An 11,897-nucleotide genomic window follows, 5' to 3' on the forward strand; every position below is an offset into this window, starting at 1 on the left:
GCCTTAAGAACGCTAGTTTTAAGAATGAGTGATTGCCCTTCTCCGACCCTTTCGTTAGTTGGGGGAAGAATCCGTTCGAATCGGATTTTTGCAAGGTTCGTCCACGGAGGATGAGTCAGGGTCTAAGAACAGGCCAACCTCCTTGCTTCTCTCACGGTACAATCCTCTTCCCGCCGAGCCCCTATCCGATTTTTTGTGTTTTCCTTATGCTGACCCTCAGCCCCTATGGTCCAGCGGCTTTTAGAATTGAAAGAGATTGAGAGAGATCAAGAATTTGAACATTCTTTTCTATTTCTAGAATTTATTTCTTGGTGTCAAAATTAGGGCCCCTAAATGACCGCTCAGTGATAAAGAAGGTAGGGGTGCAGAGACAGTCAGGAGGTCCTTCGCCACTCCACTAGTGGCTCGGTTTCGTCGTCCTAGAAGCTACTATCCCTTGTTGTTTGAAAAAACCCGCCACTTCAATTGGTATTTTTTCATCATCCAACCATCGTTCTACGGTTTTCCAAGTCATATATTCAACCAAAAACCTTCATGGGTTGGTATTTCTGCTTCATGGACTTTGCACCTTTCTTATTTCAATTCAGAGTTTAGATATATATTGTTGAAACACTGGTAGGGTTGCTCACCAAGAGGCAGTTTCTTTATTACAAAAAAACTTTTTTGATAGCTAAAGTAGGTAGCTAGGCCACATTATTGGCTTTGCTGTTTCCTTTTTCCCAATAATTATTAAAGTGAAGCATCAATGATTTTAGGGTTTGATCCATTCTAGGGCTCTTATCCTTTTCTTTTTCTGTAACTGTATATTGTTGTCATTAGCCATATAGGGTTTCATGCTTAATTAAAGGTTTTCATGCATTAGATGGAAAGAACACCAAAAGCAGTGCAGAGATCAGTACGACCAAAAGCTTCAATTCAATGGCTGCTACAGTCATAAAAGGTCTTGCTGCAGGCTTCATCTTTCTACTTATTTTCTCAAGTTTCTGCACAGATATCAACCATCTTTTCTTAGCTTGTTTATAAGGTACTTATGCATGAATTATGGAAACATGATTTGGTTCCCAAAATGTTACATGCTCACCTTATTATCTCAACCAATTTAATCAAGCAACAAAGTAGTTGATTACCTTCTAAACTTTATTTCCCACAAACACGGTCAACGTACATAACCCTAGTACCCAACCTTTGATCGAAACAGGAACAAACTCTGCGCTTTTGTGCTCACCTTCCAAACGCCCAAACGGAATCTAACTTCTGTTATCTGAAAGCCAAGCACAGTTTTTTTTTTTTTTTTTTCATACTAGTTAATGAGGCAATATATTTAAATTTAAACATTAATTAGAACTTGGGTAAATCATCACTCTTAAATGTTACATTTATGCATTTTATATCTCGTTACAATATAATATATATGGTGATCCACGGTGGTCCCGAGAGCAATAAGCAATGGAACAGTGGGATATCTTTAAAAACCCTTATTCCTTTGGTCCCTCCTCTACACACACAGTAGCTGGCTTTATCTAAGCTGCAATCCTTCTGTGGTTCACACGATAGTTTTCTCCTATATCCACATCCTGCAAAACTTGTCTACTTAATTGAACTGCATTTCTTTTTCTAATTTGATTGCAAAGATTGATAAAATGGCTTATAATTTGAACTACATCTTCTTGTATTATGTATTTTTGAGTGTTGATAATCAAACCTGCATATGTATACCTTATAACTGATTGATAAATTAGCTAGCTATATGTGGTTGGCAATGAAGCATTAATCCTCCTTTTCTACCATGGGCCGGCTAGAATGGTCCAGCGTATAGTTGAAGTTGTATGTACTGTATACCTTGATTGGTTTAATCATACACCATCGATCGTTTGTATATAATTGATATATGACTATATGATTACTAAAGGGATGACCAGTAGAACTTTCTTCACTAACCAGAATGTCCAGTGTGTGGTATGCACTTATCTAACTAGCGTGTCGGCTGACAAAGACACCACCTGGTTGTAAATTCGCCATTCCTTTTTCTTTTCTTTCGCGTGCAACATGGTAAGATTCTAAGAAATGTTATCTTTTTCACAAAAATAAAAATAATAGAAATATAAATAATTGGAAATTATATATATATGTATAGATATATTGTGCTTTCCTTTTGTTGCAAATAATTGGGAATCAGATTATCATACAGCTCTCCCCAAAGAACTTGCACACAGCTTCTTCACCAATTCTGTTGGGAGACTGATGCTTTACAGAAAACTTCACAATTGAATGTTACCAGCTGATCTGCAGTAGCAAAGGCGCATATAGTTTTACTCGATGTGAGTTCATTTTTATGATCTATACCTTTCGAAAGAGTACTGTCACTGCAGATTGAATTTGCAGGTATTAATTAGCCATAACATGTAAACGATCTCAAATTATACTTCCTTATTCTTGTTCATCTTCTCAACTTTCATAATCGATGTTTATCATCATAAAGTTAAGCATGTTTTTAGATCTTGAAAACAAAACCCTAGTTGGTTATTACATTATCTTCAAGGAATATTCAACACGTATGTCAACTCTCTACCTGTGATCTCCTTAATTCCTAATTGAGGCTGAATAAACATTCCTTGGATAGTTAATTATGTGTTCATTATTCATTTCAAAACAAGTGATTGCTATCGTTCTTGAAAACTAATTTCTACTGTTTGATTAACCTAGTTTAATTAGCATAACCTAAAAGAACCCAAGATAGAAAGTTAGAAATCAAATTTACCTCACTTGAAGATAAGTAACTAGTGAACATTACTTGTGTGTTTAGCGGCTTTCTTGCAGCCAGATGGTGCAAGAAGTAAGATGTTCAACAATACTTCAGGGAGAAAAGACTTTCGAGCAAAGCAAGAAGGCGATAGCAATGAGCCCATGGTACCAAAGCATACATCAATGTCAAGACAATGGGCAGGCTTTAAGAACCCTCGAATTGTAAGGGTATCAAAGGCTTTTGGAGGAAAAGATAGGCACAGCAAGGTCTGCACTGTAAAAGGACTAAGAGACCGAAGAATTAGGCTTTCAGTCCCTACAGCTATTCAATTGTATGATCTTCAAGATAGGCTAGGGTTAAACCAACCCAGCAAGGTCATAGATTGGTTGCTCGATTCAACTAAAGATGATATTGATAAGCTTCCACCCCTCCAAATGATAACTGGAGATTTCAATCAACTGCATCCAGTACCAGCCTTAGTTCCTCAAGATTTGAATTCTCCTCAAATTTCTTTCTCTCAGTTCCTTAGTACTCCAAATACAGCATTCATAAAAGATGTAGGAAACCGAACCTTACTTTATACCAAACAAGGAATGAAGCATGACAATGATATTGATAATGACATCAATATTGGAGATCATCAAAGATTGAAAGGGAAGGAAGCAATTGTCGAAAGCAAGTGGAATGATCAAGAAGAAAATGGAGATGGCAATGGAGGTTTGAACTTTTTTCCCATACCTCAATTTTCTTATCCAGGATTGTTGCCGTACAACCATTACTATAATTGGGAACCTCCTTCAAATCTATCAATATCCCAGTTTGGGAACCAAGGACTAGTTCCATCTCAAACTGATTCTTCAACGACTCTCCCATCTGCATCCCAGTTTTTTTTGTGTCCTCCTGCTGCTACGACACCTTCACCTTTCCCTCCATATCTCATGCCTACTTTGGGGGAGAATCAAGATCTTATTAGACAAAACAATCACTTCCATTTGTTAACCTCAAGTTCCCAACATGTACCACCAAATTCCCTCATGCCACTACTTCACCTGAGTGATTCTCAAGAGAAAGTATCCTTCAGTTTGGATGCACATCCCAAGGTCCATCAGCAGAACAATGACGATAGATGATTGCCTATGATCGAGATGACAAGGACACGATCACTTCACATGCTTCATAGTTATCATTACAGAACACACACATTTATATATTTTATATATATGATTTCTTATAACTAGATTAATGGTGTGCAATATGCATATGCATGGAGACTATATATATAGTATTTACATGATGTTTGAGCTGTTTTGGGATCTTGATTTCCATCAAGGGGTCGTGAGTTCTCGTGTGATGGATCTTTAATGATCATTACTTTATATATAACAGCCTTCTATGAGGTCTTTGATTTCCGGTTAGTTTTCTTTTTTCTCCAAGACCCGTGAAACAAACACAATATTAGCAAGAAAAAGCGCGCAAATACGCTTTTGTAGCACTCAGCGATGACCAAGAAAAGTGATGCAACAATAAATCATGACCACAACAGGTTCGTTAAATGACCAACAACTACTATATCACTTTCATCATCAACAAAGTGTTCATCATGATATTGCATTCCAGATTGGTTATGGATATTGTGAGATACACACACACACATATATATATATATAGAGAACAAGAAAAATGTTCTAAAATTAGATTTTTGATGGGGTAGAAACTACGACTCATTGCTTTTAACAAGACACAAGTTACATCAATTGGTAGATGCGTGATGTTATAAACATGAGAGATTGGTTTGTCTAATAATTTTGATGGATTCCCCCAAGAACTCGATTCTTGATAAGATGAAAACTATGTAAAGAACTCGGTGAAAAAATCACATCCTTTTTCATGAATATCAACATTGTACTATTACAAACTAAAACCCTAATGCAAGAAACCTTGAAGGGAACAAACTAGGGCTTAGTTGGAGTGGCTCAAAAATTAAGTTGGTCTTATTAAACTTATCCCAAAATACACAAAGTGATGATGTTAAATTAGTGTAAATTTGTAAGAGGATCTGTAAGGGATTCAAAAGTTTTTCAAAATAAAAGCTTAAAATTTCAAAATAACCATTAATTATATTATTAAAATATTTTATATATTCAATTAATACTATTTCTCTTGTAGACATTTCATTTCAAAATTAACTATTGGTGAAATATAATAAAACACCATTTCTCTTTTATGATAATTATTTTAGGAGAGATTTTCCAATTTCGAGAAATTTACGTTTTCTCCTGCTTTCTCCATTTTGAAGAAATTTTTACAGATTTTTTTTTGAAGTATATAATATTTATATACGGCAAATGCAACAATTAAACTCACACACCCTCCTCACCTATGGTGAGGTTTGAACCCCTGACCTCCTAAAAGGCCAAGGGCTACGATACCGCTAGATTCTCAAAAGCACTACTTGACACCCGACTATCATTGACGAAAAATTATTGATGGATTATTAGATATATAACATGGGTTTATATAGTATTTTTGGTTGAAATATGGTTTTTATAATTGTTGGTGATCCTTTAGTTAAGAATATATGTACTCATTGATGCACATACATATTTAGTTCACCCAAATCGTTATTATATCGACTTTTTTTACTTGATTCATTTAAAACCTCGTTCATTAAATTAGTCATCAACTCTTTACGACTTTGTCGATGACCACTAGAAGAAGAACTAGAACCCGCAAAACCACGTGAGGAAGGTGTTTGTGGTTGGTTTCCTCCTCCGTAAAAATGTTTGTAATGATCAAATAAATCTTGAAAATTGCGATTAAATAAACGTTTTTGTTCATTGAAAAAGAATTATTTGTGGCGGTATCCAAACCAAAAGCCACACATATTTGTATAATTAAAACTTCTACACCAACAATATTTAAATACGAGTTTAACGTCGCAGTACAAAGAAAAGCAAATTTGATGCACATAAAATATTTTAACAATTTTTTTTCCACGCAAGACATCAACCTTCCCCAATCGTGATGGTCTTCGTATTGGGCAATTTTACTTGCCAAAATATAGATTTGTTTTAAAACTAAAGGATTTGTTGGATAATAAATTCCCGATAAAAGTGTTGTCGCATTTTTAAAATCGCCTAAAATATCGTACAATCCTTCAAGCACGGCCCAATCAAGATTTCCAATAGAGTTTTGTGGGTAATGGTGTCTATAAAAAGCAAAAATATAATTTTTTTTTGTTTTAATAAATTTTCAATTATAAAATATGTCGAATTCCAACAAATGGGCATATCGTGACTCGGTCCCAAAGCTCTAAAACCGACGTCCTCGCAATACTTTCTATAGGCCGCATGTATTTTTTACCTTTTGTGAAAATTCGCCGCAACATAAGTCTAAACTTATCTATTACGGGTTTACAAATATTTAAACCGTCTTGAACGGCTAAATTTATTATAACAACAACGTGTATTAAATAATTTATCGTCTAAAATAGGTGTCAAATGACACTTTAATTTTTCCACACAAGAAATGTTATTACTAGCGTTATCAAATGAAATACTAATTATTTTAGTGGTTAAATTATAAAATGCAAGAGTTTATTTAATAATCGAAAATTGATGTGCACCCTAATGTGGCGCACCAAACGGTTCAAACGCGATTACATGTTTGAATAAATGTCATCTTGTGGGCTCAACCCAATGTGCCGTTATGCATATATACGAAACCGGCAATTCGTATGGTGTGCTCTATACATCACACATTAAAGAAATATTGTTAGGCAAAGCGGAAAACATTTGTTGTATTTCGGACTGACACATTTTCCACATTTTTATAGCATCACGTCTAAGGGTTTGACGACTTACCGGCTTGTATCGTGGTTGTAGCGTGTTTTGAATCATCTTCGTAACGTGAGGGTTGTCGAAATGTCTGAAACGCAAACCGACTTGAATGACACATTGTGTTGTCATTTGTCGGTTCAAATCGGCATCGTAGGACCATATTTGACCTTGGGTGTCAAGTATCGATTGGCTTGAATCGCCCCCCGACCTCAACTTTGGGCACGATTTTTCGGTGTGCGTCCTTAACATAGAATTTCCTTCCGCCGTAAGGAGAGCTTGACACAATTTGCATTGTGCCTTTCGTTTTTCGGTCGTGAGAACCACCAAGTTGTAGTGATTCCAAATTTCGGACTTTCGTTCGTGTTCGGCAAAAACTTGGGCAACTTGTTCATTTGATGGTTGTTCACCGGCCATTTCGTAAGTAAAAGAGAGAAAGAAACGAGAATTGTGAAGTGGAAACGAAAAATTAATACGTAGCGAATTCACAAAATGGAGCGAAAAACCGAGAATTGAGAGCGTTTTTTGCGTTTTTAAAGATGAGATGAGTTGATATGTTAACTAGGAAACTCTCATGCATATTTATACTAATTTGGTAGCAAAGAAGATAAAAAAAAAGAGGGTCAAAATCGTCCCTAATCGCTAGTTAGATTGTCCCTAACGGCTATGTTGACTTCTAACGGCTAGTTTGACCGTCTGTTGACTTTCGTTGACTTTTGTTGGCCGGGCCGGGCCGGGCCTATAACCGGTTCCATAACCGGTCCCGGTCGGTTTCGGTCCCAGAAAACGTTAAATACCATAACCGAATCGTAACTTGCGGTCCCTCAACCGGTCTCGATCGGTTCCGGTCCTCCGGCGGTTACAAGCCAGACCGGGCCAATTTGACCATCTCTAATGTAGTGTATGCATCAATTGCATAGAATGTATGTATGTATATAGTGTATGATTGATTAATAATATATGAATATATCTATATCATGTATAACTAGTTGTGTACTCGCGGGAGCCGTGAATTTTAACGATTTTGAAGTTTCACTGATTTTATTAGAGAATATTTAAGGATGATATAAGTGGCACTAGGTCTTTGCATATTAATACAATTTGAATAAATAAGAGTTATGGTTTCAGTTACAGTCTATCGATGAAAAATTGTATGACGGTTTAAAATCCATCCTATTTAAACGACTCCACAAATGTGTTCGATTTACACCAAGAGCAAAGAATCAAAAGATCGAGAGCGAGACCGAGAGTTTGAGAACAATTGAATGAGAGATGAATGAGAGAACTTTTAATAACTCATGGTGAATATCAGTTTGAATCTCACATTGGGGGATAAGGAGAAGACATAGAAGTATGAGAGGGTGAATGCATGAGTGAAATATGTCAAAAGTATCTTGTAAACATGAAAATGAAATGTAATAATGTGCATTGGTAACTTATACTATATGTTATTTTAATTGTAGATTAAGAGATTTTAAAACTGAATGCATAAAGTAGTAGTACTTAATGCATTATTAGTTGTTTTTAATACGTTTAAGGCTTTGTGCATAAATGTATAATACTTTGTGCATTAAAAATTGTTTTTAAAATTTTTGATAAATTTGGTTTATAAGGTAGTATAAATAGTGTATGATTATATGTGCATGCAGACATACACGTGCACACACACACGTATGTGTCTATGTATGTATGTATATTTATATTGTATTATAAATCATTTGACAAAAACTCTTAAAAACCATTGTTCATGCGTAAAGTACTGTTTATTAATGCATATTACTTAAAACTCAAGATTGCAAGTAGATTGTGCATAAGTACAACTTATTAAAACTATATATCTGAATTCATGTAASTAACTGCAGATAAACATAATCAAATACAGRATAAACATCTCATTTTAAATATAAAAAATCTAAAATATAATTAGAATAATCATTGAATTTAACAAAATACTTAATTATTATCTTTATAAAATTTATAATATTAAACCAAAAATAAATTATTTTATTATTAAACTTAAACTAAATTATAATAAAAGAATAAATTAAAGAAATTACATAAAAAATATGACTTTTAAATAGTTGATTTAATATTAATTTCGTTTGTTTTTTAAAAAATTTATAATATTTCATTCAAATATTAATATTAATTACTGTATGCATATCATTTCATATACATAATAGTATAATAGTGTGTATATTTATGTATATATATATATACACAAACGCACACATAAAAGTTCAAACGAGAACACATTCATTTTACCAAAACACAAGAATCTTTATCTCATGCGATAATACATGAGAGGGGCCTCATGGAGTACTGCCGAGGTGGCTGGCGACCTAGGGTGCACCAAAGGTCAGTCGTGTATCTAATTTAGTATTGCATACAATGGAATACAGTATTACATGTGATTGATTATAATAAAAGACTTTTTTCACGTTTTCATAAAATAAATTTGTTCTCATTTGAATCTTCCTCTATATATGTGTGTGTAGGATGGGGAAAGTTCGATAGGCTAGCTCCTGGAATCAAGTCAATTTGATGTTGAATGTCCCTCATGGGTGGTAGTTCGGAGGCAAGTCATCCGTAATTAACTTTTTGAAGTCTTCCAACATCTCGTTTACTTCTTTCAGAATCTCGACCTCAACTTTTTATGCACTTAGTAGTCCTTTGACAACTATAGGGCAAAAGACTTCTACTTTTCTCGCATTTTCTTCCATATTTTGCTCATTGGTAGTTATGATGAGGAAGTTGTCACTTTTTCTTGTCGGGGATCTTTTCAAAGCTACTAATGGTGCCAGGGTGATCTTCGTTTGCCCCAATGGAATAACATGATAAAGTCTCGCCTTTTATAAGTCATGTCATTATCAAATTGCCAAGGTCGGCCCAATAGAATGTGGTACGCTTCCATGTCAAGGACATCGCATAGATCTTCCTCTTGATAGTGCTTTCCGATCAATATGGGTACCTGACAAGTTTGTACAACTCTAACTTGTGGGCCTTTCTTGACCCATCCAAGAGAATTAAGGAGCCCCATGGGGTTGAATGGGGTTGGTTAAGGTGATCGACCAATTTTCGAGACACAAGGTTTTTATAACTTCCGTTATTAATGATGAGATTACATACCTTTCTATGGACCCAACAACGAGACCCAAAAATGGTTCTTCTTTTGTCCTTATTCTTTAGACGAAAAAAAGTACTTGTTCAAGTACGATATTGATCTTTTCTTAGAGATCTTGTTCGGCAAACTCGGCACCATCATATTCTTTATCCTCGTCGTTTTCCTCACCTTCGACTAGCCCAGCTGTCCTCTGGTTACCACATTCATTGGATATATGACCCGGTTGTCTGCATCGCTTACATTTAAGATCTATTGGTTTGGCATACGGATTAGGGGTTTTTGGAGGAGCTGTCTTTCCTTGTGGTCCGCTACTAGAGGCATCGATGTTGGCTCGAGAAAGGTTGTTGGTGTCTTAGGGAGTTGTGACTCCTTTTCCTTTGTCGGTGGTAGGAATTGGAGTTTCGGTAGCCCCTTGATAACGACTATAAGATAAGGTTGGTACAAAAATGTTTATTAACTCTGCTTTTAGTGTTAAGCTTAAATCTTCTGTGACGGTCCACATGGTTTGTAGTCTGATTTTATCTTGGATCATTGAGTTTAAACCGCTGATGAAGCGAGCAACCTTTCAACCTTCCAACTCTCCGATTTCATTGCATTCAGATAAGCGTAAGAACTCGATAGTGTAATCAGTCACAGACTTTGTACCTTGGTCGCATTCAAGATGCATCTTGTATAAATTTGCTCATAATTTTCCGATAGAAAATGCTCCAACATGAGTTGCTTCATTCTTCTCCATGATCGCGTTGGTTCCTTTCATTGACGTCGTCATTGAACAACGAGTTTATCCCACCAAACGGCGGCAGTGCTTTTAAGGCAAAAAAACAACCATCTTTATTTGCTTATGCTCAACGAACTTCCATGACTATGAAGAATCGAACGACTTCGATATGTCAGTCTAGAAATTCTTCTACTCCCATTGTCCCATAGAAAAATTGGATGTCTGCCTTCATTCTCTAGTCGTGGTCGTTCCTACTAGGGTTTATCATTCGGGTTCCTCCTCTTCTTCATATTCGAAACTGGATAGGTTGATCCGGTTACGGTTGTCGTCGGGCGGAACCCTTACGGGTTCTTCGCGCCTTACTCTTCTCCGATGATGATCGTTGTCGGGCAGAGTATTGATGGAAATTCGTTGTCAAATTGTCTAGAGACGCGGTAATGGCCGTAGTCATCTCGACAAAATCTTCTTTGGTAATGGGCTGTTGATCTTCCATGGTTAGTGAAAAGAATAAGTGAATCCTGCTCTGATACCAACTGACACAACAGAGGTTGCAAAAGGATCGACAAGCGTGAAGCGTGTAAATATTCAATAATCAAGAATTACGAACACTAAAACTCAAGAAACTCAAAAGAAACTCTGAAAGAGAAGAACTTTTATTAATATGATAATCTGAATATTAATGAAAATAACAATCCCTATTTATAATCTAAACTAGATCAAAGATAACTATTAAAACTGAATTCGAACTGATTCTAATTTAATTATAAAACCGTTAAAATAATTAAAGATAAAGGAGAAAAACGAACTGGATAGCAGTCAAACCATGAGTGGGTCCGCCTGGAGGGTTCGGGCGAGTTTCCGCCCGACTTTAACTTGCGTCGAAAGTCACCGTAGTCTATGTTTGTGTCGTTGTTTTGTGACTTTGAGCTGATCTTCGATCGTAATCACGAGTTTCTCTCTATATCCTTAGTTGTTAAATTGTTACGTCTATCTAATACTAACTAAACTCGACTTTTTTAGCAAGAGACATTTGGTCGTGTCCCACTTCTAGCGATGTAGAAGGTATACACTACAAAGTTAGGAAGACTCGCTCAAGGGATTAGGGGTGAGCAGCGGAACCGGGTACACAGCTATGGAACCGGAACCGCCGGTTCCGGAACCGGAACCGATATGAGTGGTCCCGGTTCCGGTTCCTAAAACACATAACCGATTGAGAATGGTTCCGGTTCCGGTTCTCAATTTTTCGGAACTGTTACCTGCCGGGTACCCGGTATTTTTCAATAAAAAAAAATATTTTTTTTTAATACCAAATTTATATTAGGTTTACATCTTGAAAGCACGTCGTCATCTTCATTCTTCATCTAAATTCTTCATATAGAATGATTTGTATTTTTTCAAATTGTGTGTTCACTTGGATTCATAGTATGTAATCGTTAAACTTTGAACATTTATCATTATAGTATGTAATCGTTAAAT

The 11,897-nt window shown here is 35.8% G+C and overlaps 1 protein-coding gene across 3 annotated transcripts; it reads left to right on the forward strand.

Annotated features, from left to right (window-relative positions):
* Window positions 1-2,143: 2,143 nt before the first annotated feature.
* LOC112510019 (transcription factor TCP5-like) lies at window positions 2,144-4,047 on the forward strand. 3 transcript variants are annotated; one of them, XM_025115274.1, is made up of 2 exons: window positions 2,144-2,318; window positions 2,804-4,047. In XM_025115274.1, the coding sequence occupies exon 2, from the start codon at window positions 2,839-2,841 to the stop codon at window positions 3,871-3,873; it is 1,035 nt and encodes a 344-aa protein (XP_024971042.1). In that variant the 5' UTR covers window positions 2,144-2,318; window positions 2,804-2,838; the 3' UTR covers window positions 3,874-4,047. The 3 variants fall into 3 exon arrangements, with proteins under 3 accessions (XP_024971042.1, XP_024971043.1, XP_024971044.1); XM_025115275.1 differs by having other exon boundaries at window positions 2,161-2,382; XM_025115276.1 differs by having other exon boundaries at window positions 2,161-2,318; window positions 2,818-4,047.
* Window positions 4,048-11,897: the final 7,850 nt, after the last annotated feature.

The sequence above is a fragment of the Cynara cardunculus genome (genome assembly GCF_001531365.2).
Source record: "Cynara cardunculus var. scolymus isolate 2C chromosome LG 3, CcrdV1, whole genome shotgun sequence".
Taxonomy (NCBI): Eukaryota; Viridiplantae; Streptophyta; class Magnoliopsida; order Asterales; family Asteraceae; genus Cynara; species Cynara cardunculus.